The following is a 23,638-nucleotide window of genomic DNA, read 5'->3' on the forward strand; positions in this document are numbered from 1 at the left end:
TGAGCTAGGTGGGAGAATGTTACATGCATATTCTTAAATGCTACATGCGTATTTTTAATATGGTTCATGAATATGTTCTAAGGATTATAATTAAATTAATACGTGCATTAATCTAAAAACATGTGCCATATACATGTACTTAATGTGGCTTACATTCATGAATTGAGATGAATTAATAATACTTATACTTATGATTACGGGTAGGAAAAATCGAACCGAAACCCAAAAAAATCTAATTTGGTTCTTTTTTTGGGTTTCGGTTCGGTTTTTTTAAAGCTAAAAAATCAAATATAGAAATATCAAATTGAACCATTCAGTTTGGTTCGGTTTTCGAATCAAATATCACAAAATTTGAATTGATAATATTATTTGGATCCCTATCCTTTATAAAATTACAGTATGGCCCAATGTTTAGGGAATGTTTGCATATAAAAATTCTGTTATGGCCTAATATTTTGTGCAAACTTTTCAAAAGAGTCCTTGACCGAAAGTCAACAGGACAAGATATCATTTTGATCCCTATGTTTCAATAAAATATATTATAGTGCGGAAACTTATTTTATTTTATTTATGATTTTGGACCAAAAGTTTTGATATTAAAAACAATGATGATGATTATGAAAATTCTTCATTTTAGTCCAAAAATCTTGCAATAATAATAATAATAATTATTATTATTATTATTATTATTATTATTATTATTATTTTGCAAATACAAATATGTAAATTATTTTATTTTTATATATTATATATTGATTATAGTAGGCCTTGTGTGCAAATTAAGGTGAACCGAAAAATCGATTTGTTAATTCAAACCGTTAAGTGAACCGTTGCCGAAAACTGAAACTGAACCGAAAAATCGATGCCGAACCAAACTGTCAATTCCAGTTCGGTTTTTATTTTACTTAAAATTTGAACAAATTTTTTGAATTTAGGACCCAAACTGAACCGAACCGAAATCAAAAGTTTATCTTGAAACCAAAACGAACCAAACCAATGGCCACCCCTATTTATGATTAGATAATGATGAAAATAGTTATTCCTAAGGGTGGGCATGGGTAGGTTTGGATTTGGTTTTAAGTCAACTCAAATCAGGTCATAAAAGTTTAGACCCAACCGAAACCAACCCAAATATTTTTAACCCAACCTAAACCAACTCATTTGAGTTTGGTTCGAATTTTATTATCAAAATATATTTTATTTTGATAAATTTAATTATATTAAAATTGTAATAATTATTAATTTTTATTAATTATTAAATTAATATTAAAATATGAAAAAATATAGTGGATAAAAAAATTAAAAATAATAAATTTTACGATAACTTCATCCTTAAATAAAAGAATACTAAAAAATTAAAATAAAGTTTAATCACGAAAATCATTATTTCTCAATAAATGAGAACATAAACTCTAATAATAAACTTCCACAAACATGACATCAACAGGTAAATTGAAAGAAAGAAAACAAAAAACTAGTAGTATTAACCCAATTACAATACAAACTCTAGTAATGTCTATACAAATCAAAACAAGATAAGACAACCCAAGTCAATTATCAAAGCAATCCATCATAATCATTCCCATCCGTAGTACCTAGATCAAGAGCTTCCACATCAACTTGCTCCTTCCCTAACAAATAAATAAAAAAAAATTATAATATTGAATAGTTATAAAGATGAGTAAATTTGGAAGACAAAAAGATTCATACCAAAATCGTAAGAATAACATCAATTCAAGTTATCATCTTCGTTGTTACACTTAATCCAAACTCTAGATTAAATAAAAATAAATTAATAAAAAAAGACTAGCGATAAACAAAAATATAATTTTTTGTCCTTGTTATGACAAACAGTTACCTGAAATCATGGTTTCATAAAATTTTTTCATATAATTCAAACACAAACAATATCAAATTCAAATCAAATAGTTAGATAAACTAATTTTTTCCTCTTTTTTTTGGGCAATTAAAAGGCTCAGAGTATGAAATAGCTTTATCAATCAAGAATTTTCAGAAGCAGAACTGGCATATAAGATGTATATTTTCCTTCATGACAAGCCTAAGTTTCAAAGAGTTAATGCTTTTGAAAACTAGCTAAAGGAGAATTAAAGCAAAAGTGGCATAGAAGCTGGAATTAGTTTATTTTCATTTATTTTGTTTATTTTATTTTCAACTAACACGTGACTTTGAATTTTGCCATACCCAAACCATAACGAAATAGTTTCTCACATAAAACCCAAATCCAACCCGTTTTCATTATTTACCCAACCAAATCCATTTGGTTTAGGTTTGGAATAAGGTTGGGCATTTTCGAGTTCGGATTGGATTCGGGTCAACCCAATCAGATTTCGGGTCAATCGAGTTGCTGAAAATTTCATCCGAATTTAACCCGAACCCTTAACCCGATCCGAACTAAATTATGATCGGATCGAATCAGGTCAAATCTCGAGTTGAGTTCGGTTTGGATAACATAAGGTTTGGATTGGGAAATTACCAATTTAGCAATACATATTACATTTTATTAAACTAATTAAGTAATTACCAATTTAACATATAATATATAATATATTACCCATACAGTAAAACACATTACAACTAATCAACTATATATATACCATGGAATTGGAAGCTTCAAATTTTAAAAGGAAAATTCGGGTTCAAATTGCCGGTTGCCGGGTTCAAATGAAGCTTGGAGGAACTTGGCGATATGGAGGCATGGAGCAGTAGATCTGTAGGCGGTAGCAGCATATCCGGTTGGCATCGGTGGTGGTGACTGCGAGTAGAATGGGTTTGCTGCGTCTGGTGGCATCACAGCTATTTTCTTGAGTTTCTTCTCCAATGCATGTGCATGAGTCCAACCGTGTCCGTGTCACTATTCTGTTTCTTATCTTCTTGAATCTTGAGAGTTGAGACTTGAGAGAGAGATGAGAGTGAGATGAGAACTAAACTAGTGAAGTTGAGTTGAGAGTTGAGAGAGACGAGAGTCTTGGTTGCAGGTTGCTCATTGTTGTAGGTTTGAGTTTAAGTGGGCTGAAAGTGGTGTAGTGTGTAGTGTGTGTATACACGTATGTTGTGTGGTGTGTGAGTGGTAGTGTCGTTAGGGTGCACCAAATTTAAAACCTTACTACTAGTATAAATAATTAGTACAGAGTGAGTAAGGATCGATCCCACAGAGACTATGCTAATTGTATTTATTATCAACTCTAAAGCAGGACTTAAAATAAAATAATAGTAGTAATAATAATATAAATTAATCTAATTAAAAAAAATGCCAACTAAAAATAGAAAAAAGGGGGTTTTTGAATTTTTTAACTAAATAGCAAGAAATAAAGAAATTAAAACTATGAAAACAATAATTTAATAAAAAATCGAATTAAAGGAAAAAGAAATAATAATAATGAAAACTTTGGTTAAGGGATCATTCGCCACCACCAAACATGCACATAATATATCAATTCTATCATCAATTTATATTGAAACTATCAAGCGTAGACAACAATAAACTTTGTTAGTCTCAATCTTTCCTTAATGTGTCATTAGGCAAAATAAGCTCTTCACCTAATCTCTAACCATTAAATAATTTAAAACAAATTTAAAACAAACTCTTTAAATTTAAGATAATGGAAGCATTAAGCATAGAAAAATATTAGGTTGATCTAGGCAATAAACATACAAGATCAGATTATTTAACCTAGGTTATGTTATCCAATTGAAATCACTTATTTCAACCTGCTACTAATGATTAAAATATCAAGACAATTACAGATCAAGAATTTAATCTAGCAATAGAATTTATTCAAATCCTATCTAATTGGTCACTTAAATAAAATAAGAATAAACCATGAACATTAATTATAGAAGAACATAAACAATCTCAATTAAATAAATTGAATGATATAAATTAAAAATTAATCATATGACATATTTGGGGTTTTGAATTTACTCTCAACCAAATAGAAAATTTAACCTAGCATAATTAAATTGAAAATAAGAGAATTGATAAAATCAATCATGAAAATTAATTCAAGTGGTTGTCTTTTCTTCAATTTCTTTTTGCTGCTGATTTTTTTTTTCTTCTTCTTTGCGGCTGCAAATTTTTCCTCTTGGCTGCCGAAAATTCCCCTTGTGTTGCTTCCGCTTGGTCCTTTTATAATGCTTCAATTGTGGCTTTTAAATCGTTGCATGGAAAGAATCAAATCCAAAGCCAACCACCACTTTCATGCATGCACGTGACTTGTTCAATTAATAATTCAATAACGATTTGGCCAAAGCCCATGACAAGAATGTCATTTAAATTGTCAAAGTGCTCTTCACGTTAATAACTCAAAATAGAAAGCCAATTGACCTTTTCTTCTCCCCTTTATTCTTCACGTCAATTGCCTTATTAATTAAGTTCTTTCCAATGCTAATTCTTATCATCTTCACGTGAACTTCAATTAGGCCTTGGCTGCTTTGATTTTCTTCCATTTTAACTTCATTACTTTCCTTCAATTTCTAATTAATTTCTTCTTTAAGCTCTTCTCACTTGAATATTCTGATTTAATTCCACTTTATTTCCAAAATACACCTAAAATAACAAAATAAAAAAACTAAGATAAAAATTAACACAATAAAATATAATTTTAACAAAATAACTAAATTAAAAATTAACTGAAATAACTAGAATATTTAATACCAAAACAAGAAAAAGATGGAGAAATTAGTTAGTAAAATATAGGAAAAATATGCACTTATCAGTGAGTGTCATGCGTGCTTTTTTTTTTTTTTTGGCCAACCTGATCGGGTTGGCAATAACTCAACTAATTGGATATTATCCCTATCCGATCCGATCCTAACCCGATTTTTTGGATAAGATCGGGTCGGATCGGATAAATTGCCCACCCCTAGTTTGGAATAAGTGATTTCCCAGTAAAGGGCTGGGCAAAAGTCAAAGAAAATAGGGTGTGGGTGTTTGTACTTGAAATTCACTTGTAGTCATGCCCGAAAGATTGGAAAAATTGGTGATGCCATGTTGTGGATGTTTGTTGTAAAAGATTATGGGTTTCGATGTATGTCGAATTTGTAGAAAAATTAATTTTTATATTAATTAATTTAATTTTATTTCACTGGAATCACCGGACAAAAAAGGAAGAAATATATTTCCCACAAGAATCGATGAAAAGTAAAAGTAATACACTTTCAAACAGTAATTCGTATTTTCCCCAAACAAAAAAGTCCAAGAGGCAAGGTACAGCTGACACGTTTACTCCATGGCTTCTGCACTCCCATTCTCATGTGCAATAGACAATGAGCGAGAGATTTAGAAGAGAATGGGAATCTCTTCCCTTCACATGACCAACATGAACAACTCTTTTTTTTTTTCCCTTTTCTAATTGGAATTACTTTTTCAGCCTTGAAACTTGAAAAGGTATTTTTGTCATTTTTTCGGTCCACAAACGGTCAACCGACGGAAATACTAATGGCGGGGAGAAATATAAAAATATTGTCATATTTTTTATTAAATTGTTATTACTTAAAACCTCAGGGGAGGTATGTAAAAATAACCTTTGCTATAACTTTTGAAAGGAGCATGCGTCACGTCCTACGTCATTCATTGTTGTTTTGGTTACCTTAGACCATTTTCAAAAGCCCCCATAAATTTTATTATTTAAATATTTATTTATTTATTTATGTGATAAATAAAATAATAAAAAAATATGATATTTTTTAAATAAAAATAAATTAATATTATTTTAATTAAATAATTATTTTTAAAAAAAATTAATAATAATTAAAATACTTTTCTTTTTTTTTAATAAAAAATAATAAAATATAAATTAAAAAAAAAATAACTTTTCAAATTTAATGAGAGAATTAATTTTTATTTAAAAAATTTTAATTAAAATATTTTTTAAAATTTTATAAATATTAATATAATCCTTTAAATAAATAATAAAATCTCTATAAATTCTCCCTTGGCATAAGAATAAAAAATTCAAAAATAATAAAATCACAATCACGGTTGAATTAGACAAATATTTTCTTTCAAACAGCTTTTCCTTCATCCTCTTCGTGTGCCCTGAAAGATTTTGCCAAACACACCATATGGCTCTTTCGGAGTTTGAAATGGCTCTTTCCGATCAATTGGCAACGGCGCTTGAAGATATCTCGAGAGAGGAAGTAGGATCTTGGCTTTTTCGTTATTCTTCGCTGGCGACGACAAGAATAATCGGAGCGACGACCGATTACGCTGAAGATGATGGAAATCCCAATTGTACCGAAAAAGATGAAATCAGGAAGGGATCTATTTCCGACCTCAAACGCAAAGTTGTTCGTATAGGATTTCTGTCATGGTCGAAGTTGATTGATAGTCGAACTAGGGCAGAGAAATTGCATACGGATCTCGTCAATTTGAAGAATTCAAGAAACGGGTCTTCACACAAAGCTAATTGTAAGGAATCTTCATTTGAAAATTTGCCTGTGTTGTCGACTATGGACAGGGAGACGGTCTCTGATTCCTGTCATGCTCAAGATGAAAAAATCAGAATGGCATATATTAATCCCATTCCCGAGTTCCAATTCCAAGACCCAGCTGATCCGCGCTTGGAGTTGTTGTTTCTGCAAGTGGAAATACCTTCTTTGTCATTAGGACAAACCCATGTTTCACGAGTTTGGTACGATTGGAAGAGGCCGTCTTTATCTGAAATGAACCTTCCAACTGAACCTCGGGTAAATCTCTGTACTGAACGTCTGGAGTTAGAGTTGGGTAAACTTCTGGCCGTCGAACGCAAGAATTCAAGAAAGTGGCCTGATACGCTGCCTCAAGTGGATAAACTCTTGGTACATGTTAATGGTTGGCCTGATCTGAAGCCATATAACATGTTTGGAACAACTGCTTTTAGAAGTCAGCCGCACTGGGGAGACAATGGTGGTGAGAAGCATATACTCCAAGTCGATGATCTGAGCCATGACTACTCTGTTATTTCTCCTAATTCAGTCCGGCTGGCCCCACCGTCTCACAGCAATGCATCATCTGAAGATGGAGACGGGGACAAACAGCCACCGCCAAATAGATCACCACCGTATGGGGTGGCATCCTCTCGGCCTGAAGGACAGCTCTGTTTCCCTAGTTTGGCCAAGATATGCCTCTTTCTCGGTGCTGAAGTCTGTGTAGCCGCGCCACTAATTCGGTATAACACTGGCACGTCTTTATCGGAAGATGCCAGAACTCTCTTGTTTGCGGCCAAGCTTTTAGGTTTTGTTGGATTTCTTTTGTGCTTTGGTGCTTGTATTGTGCAGCGTAGCCGCAGAGCTTCTCGACTGATGACTGCAATGGGATGTGCTGCCACCGTTTGTGGATTCTTGTCCATCTCGGGGACGCTATTTCCGGAAAAGCTCATGCTATGGCTTATTGGTGCTCTTTGTGTGTTGCCTATTTCCGCCATACCTTTTTCATTTAAGCGATCTGTTTGAGTGGATGTCTTTCCGTTACTTGTGCTATTTGCATGCTTCCATAATCCCATTTCTGTTTTACCTTAAACTTTTATGTGAGGTTATGATTGTGTCATGAATAAAAATTACAGTTGTGTCATTTGTTTTGTTCAAAAATGCTCAAAGAGCAAACAAGCACGGCCATGCTCTGCTACTTATCCAGAGACAATTGGTGTAATGCTCTAACTATCGCTTAATACTTGTATACCTAAATTACATACATATCATCAGTACAATTTCCTATATGTACAAGAAGCATCATCTAATCTATTCTAACTAAAAGATAAATCATATTGCAACAATGTTTTGAGAACCCTGTGCAGTTTGATTAATCTACTACAATAAGCTGATTATATCATCGGCATAACTGAACTTCTGTATCGGTCTGCAAATATAGGGTGTTACCAGCTTCGTTCATGTTGTATTCTGTCTTTTGTCTAAAATTTCACATCAAGCAATATTGTCTGTTGCCAACATTGAGCCTGCTTTCAAGATGGTTGGACCTCCCTCCTCTCAATGGTTTAATGGAAGTATCAACAACAGACCCATTTCTTTTGGCTTGGAAAAAACCCAACATCAGTCTCTTTATTTGCTACTTTCTCACTGAATTTATAAATTGCACATCAATTACAATATGGTTTGCTTTCATGGCACATTGGTTGAGCATTTCAACTCAGAAGCTCCCTGAGCTAAAGCTTCATACTCAGATTCAGTATTTGATGTAGCTACAACTCTCTGTTTGCTCGAGCACCATCATTTGGTATTTCCTCTCAACAAGTCAAGATTTCCTCTGACTAATCTCCTGACATCTATGCCTGATGCTGAGTCTGCATTACAGAGGGCTGGCAAAAAAATGAATATAGGTGAGCTCAATGATTTTGATGAGGTCACTCAATTAGAGATATGAGAGCTTTTGAATGGGGATGTATCTAAGATTGGGGATACATGATCTTCCTTTTGAGATGGTCGAACATTTTTACCCCTGCCATTATGTTTTGGCTGGAGGAATTAGTCTTGGTGAGGAAAATTTGGATACATACAGGTAAGAATACTCAAATAACATTTTGATGTGCAGTGGTGAATTTTTTTTTCTTTTTCCCCCACTTTCCCTTCACTTGGGTTGTCATTTCATTTTGTCTTTTCTAAGTTACCACTCAAAACTATATGGATTTTTTTGGATTAAATATATTTAGGTATTGGTAATTACTAACTGCTGAAGTCAAACATCAGACTCAGTCATCTTGGAAAAGAAAACTGCCTCTTGAATTATTAAATAATGCTTTTTTCTGTTGTTTAGTTTAGTTTCCTTGATGCCTGAAACCATATCCAGATGATGGGACAAAGTTTTTTTTTGGCATCTTTTTGGGTTTCTTTCACTAAACAATTTCAGTATATATCTTTGTTCTTCATTCTTAGAGATTTGAAGTTGTTATAGTTTCATTTTTATGGTCTTATAGTTTTGCTTTCGATTTCAGTATGATGTAATGAGTGGACTGCTGCTGCACTACAGAACTTTTCATGGTTCTTCTCTTGTTAATAAGATTTTATCCTTTTATCATATTAAAAATGATGGCTTACAAGTTCACAGCTAAATATGTTGGTTTAACTTGGGTAGAATAACCAGATTCACTGTTTCATTGTAATTTTGATAGTTAACGTTATTATCTAGTTTAACAATATCTCTAGGTCATAAGATGTTTCAATTTCATTGCTTCTTCCAGTTTAGGTTAAAGTGACACAGATGGCATGACATTCTCAAGACTAGAGATGCCACTATTGTTTCTATGGGATGGAGGCTTTTCCAAACTATGCCTGTTTATGCCATAAGAAGACTGTAATGTGTGGTACTGCATGCTGCAGTACACTCCACAACATATGCATTGCCTTGCCACTTTCTGGGGTTGTCTCGCCCCTCGTCAGATTTGAGTGGTTGCTGTTCAGAATTTATCCAACAATCAGGTTAGATTCTCTTCCTGTTGCTATTAACTTGGGGGGAAAAAATATTTCTTGATCTAGAAATGCAAATTTCTGCAGTTTTCATGTTACGAGTATATTTCACCTCACATATTTTCTTCTTCTTTATCCATTCTTTTTTTTTTTTTTAAGGGCTGTGGGAGCCTGGGAGGGTTGTTAATTTTACATTCTGTAATTAATTTTAGAAAAGGGATTGCCAGGTGCACCTTTGAGACAGAATTCTGATGAGCAACATTGTTTTCGTGCGTGGATGGGCTGATGTTGAATGCCTCACTTTTATAACCCACTGAGCACAGCCTTGCAGCCTTGTGATAAGACCTGGCAAGCAATCAAACTGTAGCCGAGTTGCAGAAAGAACATATAATATTTCTATATTCCTGTTAACAAGTATTCACTGTACACTTACATCTCTCTCTTTCCACCACCTCAATCTCTTAGTTTATTTGCTATGAATTCCGAGCACAAATAACTTCGACGCTCAGTAGTTCAGATGATATTTTGTGTTAGAAATGTGCCAAGTCATGAGAGAGAATGTGAGAGAGTCTTTCAAATGTCTGTCATCCTGGTCTCATTTCTCTTTAGAGGTCAGGATTGATCATAAATACTTCTTGCTGGAAACCTTAGATAATCCAAATTTAGATGTCCTGAAGATTACGGAGTGCAATAGACAAAGGAAGTTTGTGCTGAAGTTTGAGATTGGCTGTGCATTGTGGCTGAGTAGGTGTTTATATGAGGCTCATTATGATAGCCATGTTAACAAGTTTTTCAGAATGTTCAGAGGGAGCTTCTATCAAGTTTGGGTCGAGAAATTTAGCAATTCCTTTGGAAGTTTCCTACGGATTTCTCATAATGAGTCTGGGTTTGTAAGGTCCATTTTAGTTCCTCAAGGAAGAAAAGTAGAAGGCTGGAAGATTTTGGCAGAGGCAGTAGATAAGCTGAGTGGGGGTGATTCTGGCAGATCTGTTAACAAAAGTGCAGGGCATAGAAGAGATAATCCAGAAGCATGGTCAAATAGGCTTATCAAACCAGAAGAAAGGAAGGCTTTTGCTTTTGGTGAAGGCAACAAATATTCAGAACAGCTTGTACATGGAGTATGGACTATGGAGTCATGCTGTCGTGTGCTTTAGGGAGCAGGGTTGGGACCCGTGGTGGAAGATCCAAAAGAGTTTGAGCATGATGGTGAATTTAAAGATTGTTCTTAAACCTTATCAGTCTGATAAAGCCATCTTCTTTTGTCAGTCTGTGAAGGAAGCAGAAGACTTGGGGAGAATTGGTAGGCTAACGCTGGAGGGGCACATCAGAATAAAGCTGGAAAAATGGAGCACGTCTATTAATCCAAGAGAAGATAGATTGTTATTCTGGGGAGGATGGTTGGGCATTGAAGGACTTCCTTTTCATTTATGGAAACATGAAGTGTTTGAGAAAATTGGTCAGCAATGTGGAGGGCTGGTTATGGTTGATAGAGAAACAAAAAGACTTGCTTATCTTAGAGAGGCTAAGGATCAAAGTTAAGAAGGGTGAGCATGGTTTTATTCCAGCATTTTTTTATGTTGAAGAAAATGGGTCCAAGTGGAAAGTCAAGCTAAGAGTAATCAGAAAAAGAAAAAACAATTCATATCTGTCCTCTAGTGATTGCAAGGTTGAAGAAGGCAAGAAAAGGTCGATTCCTACACGTGGCAGCAAGAAACAGCAGAGTGCATATAGTGTGGGTGAAATTAGAGATGAGTATGAAGCTCCTTTTGTACAATTATCCTCTGATAAAGTGGATGAAGCTGGAAAATCCACTGGTTCTGATCTATGTCAGAATTTTCAAATTTTAAAATGCTCATAGGTGATTGAAAAAAATAAAGGGCATGGGTTTGAGTTGGGTGTTGAGTCCAAAACCCATATTATTGCAATCAACCTAAGAGAATACAAAGTGGGCCTAACAAGGTTAGTTATCAAAAATTTTTTAAAGTCCATTTCTATTCTCTCTAATCCTAGGCCTCAAGAGCAAGAATCCGTTTCTTTTAAACCTTCATCTTCCTCAAAACGCTGGGCTGACCCAAACAGACAAAAAAATCTGAACCTTTTTAACGTTAAACTCCAAAATTCCAATCTGAGAGAAGATGGAATCTCCAATAACATTAAATCCAGAAAGGCTTATCTTCAATTTTCCGATTCAGAGAAAGTAGCTTGTCTATCTTAGCAAAAATTAATCCTTAAAACGGCGTCGTTTTCTCAAGTTCGGAGTTTGACCCAGGGTTTGACCCGGGGCAAAACATCAGCGCTCAAATTTCAAAGGGCATCGGTCATGCCCTACGTCATCCGTTGTTGTTGTCTTGTTCATCATTTTACACAGAGTAAAAAACAAGTGTCTCTATGACTTTTAATTTCACAAATATTTTCTCTCAATATTTTTCCCTCAGCTTCTTCTCCGAGTAAGATTCATTAATCTGTCCACAACAGGCCTTGGCTCTTTACGATCGGTGAATGGCAACCACCTCACGGGCCACGGGGGTCCCCCTCCCGATCCCCACGCTTTTGATAATCAAAGAGATAACTTCTTCAAATATACTATATGAAGCTCTAGTTCTTGTGTCCCTTTTCTGTATTTTCCAGATCTTGAATGCCTTCCTCATCCACTTTTCAGGAAGAATAATAGACTTCGCAGGTCTAGGGAGACAAAAGCGGTATCAATGGGTTGAGCCGTGTCTACTGCGTGAAGAAGCGCTACCAAGTTTGCGCTTCTGTCTCAGAAAGAAAGGTTTGATCTGGACTGATGGTGGATGTCTACTGCGTGAAGAAGCGCTACCAAGTTTGCGCTTCTGTCTCAGAAAGAAAGGTTTGATCTGGACTGATGGTGGATCTGGATGTGTTTTCGCAGAGAAGGGGGTAAAATATTATTTGTCATCATTAGCACCCCGCGTTTTGTTTAAGGGTTCCGTCGAAAGGAATAATTATTCAAGAAGCAGGCCTGGGAATTCAATAAGCAATTTGCCTCAAAAGTTAGAAATCGTTAAATTTTTCGCTAAACGTTGGGCGCAGGCGCATATTGGTAACGGAGGGACTGAACTGAAGGCATATAAGAAGTCAAGAACAACACATCAGGGTAAATACGGTCATAATGTTGGATCAACTGATTTTAGCATCTGGGCGCAGGGCGGAGACGGCAGTGGTGAGGAGTGGACAATCCAAGATTGTTGGGGGAGCCCTGACACTACTGTTAATAGTTCCGTTCAGATGACTTCACCACCACGAAAAACAACACCACAAACACAGCCACCGCCAACACCACCACCACCACAAACACCTCCATCATCAACACTGAGAGCAACACCTCAAGTTCAACCACCAACACCAGCACCTCAATATCAACCACCAACGTCAACACCTCAAGTTCAACCTCCATCACCATCACCAACATCAACACCAGCACCAGCACCACCCCCACCCCCACCGCCAAGAGGGTGGTTCAATTTCAATTTTGCTGGATGGTTCACTTTCAATTTCACTGGATGGTTCAATTTCAATGTCACTGATTTGGCCAAGATATTCCTCGCTATCAGCGCAACATTAGTCATTGCTCCGCCACAAATCGTTCAGAGCGGAGGCAACTCTTTATCGGACAATGACAAAACGCTCTTGTTTGGCACCAAGCTATTTGGTTTGGTGGGATTTATTTTTTGCTTGCTTGCTTATATGATAGGACAAGCCAACATAGCTGCTAAACTGCTGACAGCATTTGGAGTTGTTGCTGACATTTTTGGATTGTTGTTAGTTGTCGCTCTTGGAAGATAAATATAGTGTCAGGACTTCTTGAGATGCTGTGGTCAATCTCTGGAGTGCTGCTTACTGGTTGCTTGCAAGGTTTGTTGAATTATGTAGGCTTACGCTGTTATATAATATAATGACTGTTTGCTGATCAGGTTACCAAAGTTGAGATTTTGGAGCTTTTCTCATTTACTATTTGTGTAATATCTTATAACATATTCAAAAACAATTTTTCTGTCACGGCCTAATTAGTGTCAGGAAGCTTGCTTCTTGAGATGCTGGTCTCAAGATCTAGGGTGCTGCTTTAGTGCTTACTGCTTGCTTGCAAGGTGCATTGACTGTTGACAAGTGAAAACTCGATCATCTAACATGGGAGGAGAGCCATATAGGAACCAGAAGGTGTGTTTTAATTAAGTTGCCCCTTCTCAACTAATATACATCCAATAGTCTCTAGTTTCTTATCAACCAACCCGGCACATTTGCACAAACATTAGGAAAACAGTATGTGAATCATTTTTATCCTTTGGTCTCATATTATTTGCTTGACCGCCTTTTGAATTTGGTGACATGGAAGTATAATCTACTGTGATAGAAAGTATAATTTATTGATGTGATAGAAACTATATATAACCTGATTTTGATATATCATGTTATATCACCATCGCTCTACCTCCGAAAGTATAGAATTGAAAAGGTGTTCCTTTACTCTGTTCATTTTTAATGTGCCAAGCCCTCCTGAGCAGCATTGAATGTCTTGGAACCATTTGTTCCTCCTTGGTGGTTGAAGTTGACAAATGACAGAAATTGCTAAATGTGATCCCTAAATATCCTTTCCCAATCACATTTTTGTTTTTTCAATCCTATCTTCTCAGTTGAATATATAGTTAGATATTTTAATCTCGTTATCTATATAAGCATTAGATTTTGTTAAGGTAGATGAAAGATGAAACTGTTGGTGACACTAGCTAATGATTTACCATAAGTATTCTACAACCATGAATTCACACTTTCAAGAAGTATTGCCTGCTCTAACAGGGTGGATAGCTGATCGAACATCCAACTTCTCTAATTCATGTCATCTTGGAACCATCATTGCAGAAGATGGAAATTAATTTAACCTTTTATTTTTTTCCCTATTGCATTTATGCTTCAAAAATCCTCTTTATCAAATTTATCCAGGTTCTTCTCTCGCTGAAGCACTAATTGTTGCAGCACAAAATTGTCCTGCTTGCTTATACGGTATGCTTAGTTGTCTATACTATACCTTTGTGATATCTTGACTCTTGAGTACTGTAGTTTTACCATGCATGCTTTCATGTTAATTATTATGGAAAATTAGGAAGAAAAAATGGACAAGACGTTTTACGAATTGTGGGTTAGCAAATTAGAGCTATAGACCATACTCTTAGGAAACGAACCAATAGCATGAGTGTTTGTGGAGAACAGAAAAATGCAGCAATTTAAGGAGGATTGTGGTAGCTCACATGCCCAAGACCAAAATGGTCTTTGATTAAATTTCTTTGCCTGATGGATTTAATTTAGAATATGTAGTGCACTTAATTATTGCTTCTGCGAAATAGAACCGGTCAATATGAGAAATATCGTTCGGACGAGTTTGATGCATGTGATATACACGAAGCACATATCCCATCCGCCCAAGTTGAGTAAGAGATGCAACATCTGAGCTTTGAAGATCAGATTTAAGAAGCAAAACATGTAGAGGCGAGGAGAAGGACAACAGGTCAAAAGAAAAATTGCAGGAACAAAACAGGAAAAATTACAATGACGAAAAAGAATCAAATTCCAGTCGCAAGGGAGAAAAAATTTTCGAACTCTTAATTTTTTTGTTTATTTCATCAGTTAATTAATTAATGGTAAAGTTTTTCGGTGGATTGACTGTTGAAATTTAAGGCATGTTCAACCATGGATAATTTTCATCTACCTCCTCCTGGTGAACTATGAGCTCGTTGCAGGATGCCAGCAGGCAGCAATCAGCAATGATTGGTTTATTTATGAAGACCTCACCTGCGAATTGCTGCTATTTGTCTTTGTCAAACGGTTAGCGATCATTTGAATGTAACATTCAATAAAAACAACAGTGTAGGTGATTGAACCTTAGTGACACAGGACAGGTAAATGGGTCAGGATCCACTCGGCCCAGCTGGAGCTCCGGCCTATATGAGAAGCCCAGGACCAACTTGGGCGGCCTGGATTTTTCAAAATTTTTTAATTTCTTAAAAGGTAAAAAAAAAAAGAAACAGGTTGATACAACAACCTACCTTATAAAATGAATTTAGTAAATTACTAGTTGATTTGGGAAAATTTTTTAGGTTGAAAACACGATATTTGAGGTTTGAATTCCACGCATGTAGGTGAGAAAAAATTGGGTTGTGATTATAAAAAAAAAAAAGTGAGAGTTAACAAAATAATAAATAAATAGTTTTCATGACTTAAAGTAATTTCATGATGTTTTATAGAGTTTTCGTGGTTTAAAGTATTGAAGAAATTAATAGGGATAAGACTTTTGTTCTATGTTAAAAGTAAAATCTCGATAAATTAATAGTATTCGGTTCAAGAAATGCTTATTAACAAAGACAATGATAATTAATCGAATTATAATTTAACATTATTGACCTCAACTCAAGTGGGGATTTAAAAAAAAATTATTATTAAATAAGATTTTAACCTATGGAGATTTTATCGTATTTCAGGCTGAGATACTTCAAATTGGATTAGTCATGTGCCTATATAACTTGAAATTTTTTAAAACAATGGCAAAAACAGATTATGATTATAATTTAATTACAAAAAATATATTTATTGTAGGGTCCAGCTATGTTTCAACAGTGGTACGGTACCACTGTTGCTTTCAGCCATTGAATCTTGTTAATACAACTGTACAATTATAAATTCAATGACTAAAAGTAACAGTGGTACCGTACTACTGTTGCAACATAACTTTGGCCTTTATTGTAATGGACAATCATTGTGCTGGCTACTTAAGTATAACTTGGTTGAGTTGACTTGCTGAAGACTTGCGTAACTGTTACTCGAAGATCTGCTGGCTTTAGCTGCTGGAAGCTCATTGTTTACTTCAGTTCGCCTTCGCCTCTCCTCTTTAAGAAGAATGTACCCGTTTAGGGGTGGGCACGGTTCGGTTCGGTTCGGTTCGGTTCGAAATTAAGTAGAACCGATTTAAATCGGTTATTTTATAAAAAGAACCGAATAAGAACCGAACTAAAAAAGAACCGAATTCAAACGGTTCTTTTCGGTTCGGTTCGGTTCGGTTCGGTTTTTTCGGTTCTTGGCCTATTTTGAATTTTCAAATTTTTAGCCCATTGGGCTTCATAAATGTAATAATTTTTTTCAACAAGTTCATCCTAATTTCATTACAAATATTAACAATAAATACAAAGTATTCAAAACACATTTTATCAATAATATCTTACTAACTATTAATAAATAATTAAATAAAAAATCTATATAATAAGATGCTAGTTTAAAAAAAAATAAAGAAAACTTACTGGTAAGCAACATCAATCAACTATCATTTACTCCTCAGCTACTTGCTGTTGTTTTTAAGATTGCATTAGCCTAAAAAATTCTTCAAGAAATTGAAATTTACGAAATTTACGAAATTTTTTTATATTTGATTTTAGGGTTTATTTTGGGAAATAAAAATTTACGAAATTGTAACACTAACATATATATATACTCTGATTGTGTGTATGCAAGTTTATGTTAGCTATCTTACACAATCAGTTAAAAATTAACACATATTTAATTTAATAAAATTTAAAAATAATTCGGTTTTTCGGTTCGATTTTTCGGTTCAGTTAAATGAACCGAATACCGAACCGACATTTCGGTTTTTTTATAAATTGTACCGTTCGGTTTTTTGTAAAAAAAAAAAACCGTACCGAATTAGAAAAAACCGTCGGTTCGGTTCGGTTTTTTTAAGACTACGGTTTTTTTGCCCACCCCTATTAACCCGTTTATATAGTTTTTGAGCTTTGATCTTAGTTTGACACCACGTGTCACTTTTTCACATGTTAATTATTTGGATTTTGGGCTTGTTCTCTACATTTTTATATTCGAGTAATACTATTAGCACCCCCTTAAGATCCTTATACAACCCCATTTTTCACATTAACAGCATTTTTATAAGATGAAATTACATAAAACTACAAATACAAAATTAATTAAACCCAAATCCATATATTTTCTTTTTCATATAATTCACACCCACACATCGTAAACTCTTTATTTTCAGTATTTAATATATAGTGGATTCATTTTTATTTTTATTTTTACAATTCCAAAATGATTTTGAAGTAATTAGGAGAAAATGTGCAAGTAGTTTATCAAATCTTTATAAAAACAATAATAAACAAAAACAATAAATTTATCAAATCTACTAAACTTTCTACACCAAGTGGGCAATTATTTTATTTACAAAAAAAAAATATAATAAGAAATTAAAGGTAAAATAAAAAAAATTCCGATAAAGTATTTGATTAGGTTTGAAGAATTACTAACAAAAAGAAATTAAAATTTGATTTTAATAAATTTATTTCGTCCTTTTATGTAATTTTAACCCCGATTGAAGATATAAACATGAAAATGGGGTCTTAAATGAGTTCAAGGGAGGTGCCAATAGCACCGCCTTTTGTAACCTGACCTATGTTTATTTTGGCCCATACAATTACCCCCATTATTTTTTTCATTTTGTTTCCGAATATAAAAGGAAGGATTCAGCTACGTTGCAGGTTGCAACAGTTGCAAGACCAAAGTTGCTGTTTGCAACTTACTCTGCTGTTATTGAATACGAACAATGCCTTGTTCTCCGTTATTCTTTTTCCTGGCTTTTGGACTAAGGTATGATGAGCGACCATGCTACCGTTATTGGATCTTTGATGCAATAGTTTAGCTGAGCCTGATAAGATATAGAACATTAGAATGTAATATAAAGCAGACTCAGATTATCAAAGTCTATCCTCTAACGAGGATAACTAATTTGATTTTGTATTTTGATTCATTGATCAATCTTTGTTCCAAAATTTGAGCATTGATCGATGAATTTTAGTAGCTCAAGAAGCTTTCCCAACTTTTATTTCATTCATCATTTTTATTTGAAACTTTTAGAGAGCGAATTCATTTGATTTGCTCGTATAGAGCTTTCTTTCCTATTTCAGGAAGCAAATATTTTTTGTCTAACAATAACAGGTTATAATAGCCTTTTGCCCAATAATAATAGGCACAATTTTTAGGATTTCGTCGCAGATCAATCTTTAATTTTATTTGAGATCGGAGCCATGAAATTTGATTCAAAATATGATTTGAAACCAGATTGTTAGCATTTCGGGGCCTACGCCACAAGTTGATCATAGATCAATGTTGTTTATTTGAGTTGAGCTGGAGCTTTATAAGTTGATTCAAACTACAATTGTTGAATCAAATTGATATCATTTTTTTCATGTGTCTCCTAGTATAGGATATCGGGCACAGAAGATTTTTCATTGAATGACTGAATAGTTATGTTCTTTCAAGATAAGCTGCAATTCTTTTGTGATGCGTAAATGTATGGCAAAATGAAATATTTTGGTCTGGGAATAAATGTATTAACAATCTTCATATGATAGATTTACTTACCTGATTTCTTTTTGTGCACAAATAGAATGGCAAGTGTTGATTCTTTGTCCCATGCTAGCTGTGACTTCATAGCAGTGGATTCACACTTTAGAGACATCTGCAAAACTTTGTAGCAGCTGATGTTATTCTCCAAATTTTCTTTAAAGCATTATACGAAGCTTTTTTCTTCTCTTTGTTTTCTTAAACACTTGTCCTGCAAACTTGATTCGCCCACACTTGTAGTCATGTTGCTTTTTTGGATGAACTGACTATTGTGCTAAAAATTATCCTCATTTCTGAAACTGCTTAGTTTGTATTTTCAATCCTATGAGTTTGATATCATGATTTCCAGTGAGGATATGGTTAATTGGAACTTAATTCCAAGCTGTAACTTGCATACTGGAAGCTGAAATTATTTAGCAAGGCCCCTTCTTGCTTGTGTAAGAAGTGATAACCTGTCAATAGTGTGTTAACTGTTGAATAGTATTTGCCGTTCCATGCCTGAAAAAATCGTTTGTAAAAATTCTGAATTGAGGGGAAAAGCATTAGGCGGTAGTCTCTCATTAGATATGTATGTCCGAATTGATATTCCCTGGATGTTGTTCCTCTCGTTATTCTTCTCATACTCAACAACTTTTAGCCTGGATGGATTATTTTCATGCTAGTTTGTTAAAAGGGCAAAATAGTTCTGCTTCCACTGTATCTTCAGCTATGCTCATGTCGACTTGATGTGTTTTTACTCAGTTTTATTGCTGATAATTGTTTTTTTTTTTTTTCCTATCCTCCTGTTTCCATTGAAGCTAAAATTTGAAAGGATTTTGGTCTGTAATTGCTTTGAAATGATGCCAATTCATGTTATGCATAACACTATTTTTGAATTTGAAAATTCTCTGTGGCCAATTTGCTTCAGGTTGAAATTCGCTCATCAAAGTTCTGTTATTTGTCAAAGATGGAAGTTACTTTTGCTGATGAAGCTTTGTAGTTGATATCTTGTCTTTTTTATAAGAACCCACTGCCTATGCTGCTATTCAAGTCACAGTAAGAATTGAATTCTGGCCTAGTCTTCAATTATACTCAGCTTGTTTGAATAAACTATTGATGGAATATTATTTTTATATAGCATATGTTGGTCTTTGATTTTTTCCCATTGCATTTTAAATTCAGAGTTGCATAATGATTTGGTGATGCAATGTCTTTGCTTCCTCCGAATGAAGATTGATTATGCGGAACAAGAGCATATTACCGAAAGCCGTTTGACAACCTGCAATATTGACTGTATAGTGTCCTTGCCCCTTTTTCTGTGTTGAATGGATTATTTCCTTCTAGTAGGACCTTGACTGAGAGCTTGATCTTCTTGTTTGTAGTAGTTTTAAGAGTCACCATCTGGCTAAATAAATGCTGATCTGTCTCTTTATTTATTTATTTATTTTTTTAAAACAATTCTTCAAACTTGTATGCAGATAAACTTCAATCATCTCAAATCTTAGAGCGACTTTTTAGCTTGTATTTATACTCTTTTTCCGAAGATCACTTGTAAACTCTTCGACTGTTTTTGCACCTTCTCTGTCCTTTCCCATGAATATCAATTTTTCAAGATTTTATCTTTATTGTCTCCTCAGATGAGAATTTTATTGGAGTACTTTGATTTTCCTCGAGTTGTTTCTTTAGTGTAAACATATTTCTGAAGTTGAAAGCTTATTGCCTCTGGTTATAAAAAGTTGTAGCCTCATAACTTTGGGTTTGTTGGAACACTAAATGAGCCGGTTGTTTAATTTAACTTGATTGCTTTAGGATTTGAAGAAGATCTTGTGCTTGCTGTTATTCTTTTCTCTGTATAAGATGTATCTTCAGCTAGCTTTCTGTGTTCCTCTTCGTTATTCTCATATTATTTTTCCTTTCTCTCTTGTGGTTACTGTGGTTGCTTCTACCTTTGCTTGATTTACGTGCACAATGGTTTTCAACAACAACTAGTCTTGAAGTACTTTTTCATTCGGAATCTTGGTCTGTTTTGATAATGACAATCCTTTAACACTTTATCTTCTTTGCTTTCAAAGTGTCGAGCTTTATTTCTTCTTAAAAGTTGTCTTGGTTGCTTATGCACCTCAGATGGTAGATGCTGATGGTGTAACTCCTTGCTTGAATCCTCTGTTCTAAACTTATAATAGAGTTGATGGAGGACAAAGCTTTTATGATCTTGGCGTCACAGCAACTTGACAGATCCACTTTATGCTCTTGGTATCTCAATAAAAGCTGGATCATCATTATCCGTTGAAGTTGTTGAAGCTAGTTTGTTGAAGGCAATTTGTCTTGAATAAACTGAATAGCGATAGCTTCATGGTAAGCTGCTATTCCCCTTGGAGTGTCTGATATCTTCATGTATCATTGCTCCTTGAGCGAATTCAATTTTGCTTCTGGCTTCTAAGATTTTTCTTCCGTCAAGTCTTTATTTCTTCAAAAATTGTATGTTCCAGCAAAATGTTGGTCTTCTTGTAATCCTTTGATTCCGAAACAATTATTTAGATATCTTCTAGGCTTTTTCCTTGATAAGAGAATCTGATTGGCATGTTTTACATCTTCTCAGCCTTGAAACTGAATTTTTAAGAAGCTGATATTAAAGCATCCACGGCTATAATTGAATTGATGGATGAGAAGATGTTTGATGTGGCTTTCAGCATAGCAGACTTGATTTTTCCGTCAGGAGGTGGTTTCTCTTGAGCTAAAGTTTCTGATTCTCGATGAAAGCACCCAATATAATGGACAAAAGTTGTGTTGCAGTTGACTTCCTGAAAACCTGCTTAACTGCTACTTGGAGATCTGCTGGCTTTGAAGTTGCCGGAAGCTGACTGCTTGCTTAAGTTTGCCTTCGCCCAGAGTGTATCCTTCATATAGTTTTTGAGATTTGATCTTAGTTTGACACGTTACACTTTTGGTGTCACTGCATAGTCTACATTTACATGACACATGGATTTTGTACATGCTAATTATCTGGATTTTGGGCTAGTTATATTGGGCTTGTTCTCTACGTTATCTGACCCATGTTTATTTTGGCCCATACATTTATAATTTAATTAATTTCTTTTAGATGGTTGTTAAATTCAATTAAGATATATTGGTGTTTTTTTTGGGGGTAATTTTCGTTAAGAGGAGCTACAAATTAAAAAAAAAAAATTCTTTCTAAGTTTCATCGAGAGAAGAGCCACAAGTAAAAATGGGGAATTCATTTATTTATTTGTTTTTGTTAAAACTGATTTCTTAATCTGACATATTTCTTTTAACTCCCCCATCAGTTAGCATGCAAATTACAAGTAGAATTTTAAAATATATATATAATTAATTAATGTATATATGAAATGTGTAATTAAATTTAATATAATCATTTATATATATTATTTACTTATCACATGATTGGCGGCACTCTTAATGGACCTTCTCAAGATGAATTGAATGTGGCATTAGTCGGAAGAACTCAAGTACTCTTCGACAAAGATGTGGAGTGTATTCTTATTGATTGCGTGATTTGAAAAGAAGTGTTAAAGTCTTCCCGATAGTGAAGTCAATTGAAAACGCGAAGACACTCATATGACAGTTCGCGGAACGCATTCAGAAATACGCCCGATACCTCGTATGGATTCTAAACTTTTTCCAAAATAAAATTAAAGAGGCAAACGGAATGGATTTCTTTAATCACCATCTGTAATAAATAATTATGCCCGCCTCCATCACCACCATTTTTTCATGCACTTTCAATCATGATTGTTTTTGAAGATGAATTTTTTACTATTGTTAATCGGAAGCGGAAGCCAGCTTCCCCTCATTCAGCTGCCACAACTTGAAACCTGGGGATGGCAGAAGTAGGCTGAAAATTTCTAGAAAGAAGGCACAGGCAAGTATTGATGATAAAGCTGATGCGAGGGAAACACTTGAAATTAAGTTATGGCATCTCCACATCACATGGGTGCATCCGGGGAATTGTTTCGGATCAACAAGGCGCTAGACGTTGCGGCGAAGGAGAGCATGACGAGGAACATGAGGGCATGAAACATAAATGGGTGTGCTGCAAAAATGATGAAAGCCACCAGGTACTGATTTGGAACAAGTAAGATAATTCAAGCAATTGAGAGGGAGGAATACAAAATAAAAATCAATGAGAGAGTATATGATTCTTTTGCTATCTTCATGGGTTTTGAACGCCATCTTCTTCGTCGTCGTCTTCTTGTGAGGATCAATTTGAAGTGATGCTAATTCTTCCTCTCGAGTATTCTTTTCTCAAAAGTCTTCAATGGCTGCCCCACGCGGAAAGTTAACAATGGCTTGACAAGTGACCGCACTTGGTTTTGTGTATTTATTAATAATACACAGATATATTAATTCTATTAGTATTTATAATAAAAAATATATAAAGATTATCTTTAATAATTTTATTATGACTCATTTAGAATTTTTACCTATCTATAATATCGGAGAGATTCTTATTCTATCTTGAATTATAGTAGGGATGGCAATTGGGAGGGGAGAGGAGAGGACCGACATCCCCATACTCATCCCCAATATTCTGTATACTGATTTTTTTTTTGTTTTCGAATTTAATTTAGTCATATTAACCTAAAATATATAAATCGAATGAGAATAATCATAAATAGGTCTTATTTCATTTTACTTCATCAAACTTTTGGTATATATAATATTCAAATAATAATTTTCAAAATAAAATTTACATAATGTGATTTTTATACAATATTGACGTGAATGTTGTTCATAACAATGATATCTCTTGCCAACCAACGATGGTGCAACAAAGTAGTGTGTGGGA

General features: G+C 34.4%; 2 protein-coding genes, 1 long non-coding RNA gene and 1 other non-coding gene across 6 annotated transcripts; 3 read left to right on the forward strand and 1 right to left on the reverse strand.

The window, feature by feature from the left end:
- Positions 1–1,968: 1,968 nt before the first annotated feature.
- On the reverse strand, positions 1,969–2,064 carry LOC112100575. Its single transcript, XR_002906943.1, has one exon. It is a non-coding gene; the product is annotated as a small nucleolar RNA Z223 (small nucleolar RNA).
- A 7,094-nt stretch (positions 2,065–9,158) lies between these two features.
- Positions 9,159–11,363, forward strand: LOC112100125. The gene is made up of 2 exons (XM_024188419.1): positions 9,159–9,429; positions 9,645–11,363. Exon 2 carries the CDS (start codon positions 9,954–9,956, stop codon positions 10,569–10,571), a length of 618 nt encoding a protein of 205 aa, XP_024044187.1. The 5' UTR covers positions 9,159–9,429; positions 9,645–9,953; the 3' UTR covers positions 10,572–11,363.
- A 184-nt stretch (positions 11,364–11,547) lies between these two features.
- LOC18048018 lies at positions 11,548–13,426 on the forward strand. Its single transcript, XM_024188418.1, has 2 exons — positions 11,548–12,208; positions 12,287–13,426. Exons 1-2 carry the CDS (start codon positions 11,917–11,919, stop codon positions 13,222–13,224), a joined length of 1,230 nt encoding a protein of 409 aa, XP_024044186.1. The 5' UTR covers positions 11,548–11,916; the 3' UTR covers positions 13,225–13,426.
- A 4,563-nt stretch (positions 13,427–17,989) lies between these two features.
- LOC112100126 lies at positions 17,990–21,850 on the forward strand. Of its 3 annotated transcripts, none has more exons than XR_002906452.1 (5): positions 17,990–18,075; positions 19,739–19,866; positions 19,993–21,165; positions 21,410–21,529; positions 21,604–21,850. It is a non-coding gene; the product is annotated as an uncharacterized LOC112100126 (long non-coding RNA). The 3 variants fall into 3 exon arrangements; XR_002906451.1 differs by having other exon boundaries at positions 19,993–20,103; positions 20,935–21,165; positions 21,410–21,850; XR_002906450.1 differs by having other exon boundaries at positions 21,410–21,850.
- Positions 21,851–23,638: the final 1,788 nt, after the last annotated feature.

Source organism: Citrus clementina, unplaced genomic scaffold (genome assembly GCF_000493195.1).
Source record: "Citrus clementina cultivar Clemenules unplaced genomic scaffold, Citrus_clementina_v1.0 scaffold_3, whole genome shotgun sequence".
NCBI lineage: Eukaryota > Viridiplantae > Streptophyta > Magnoliopsida > Sapindales > Rutaceae > Citrus > Citrus x clementina.

Coding starts and splice junctions, on each gene's coding strand:
- LOC112100125 (XM_024188419.1), top strand. CDS start 9,954: ATGTGCCAAGTCATGAGAGAGAATGTGAGAGAGTCTTTCAAATGTCTG.
- LOC18048018 (XM_024188418.1), top strand. CDS start 11,917: ATGGCAACCACCTCACGGGCCACGGGGGTCCCCCTCCCGATCCCCACG. Junction 12,209..12,286: donor AGGTTTGATCTGGACTGATG/GTGGATGTCTAC, acceptor TCTGGACTGATG/GTGGATCTGGATGTGTTTTC.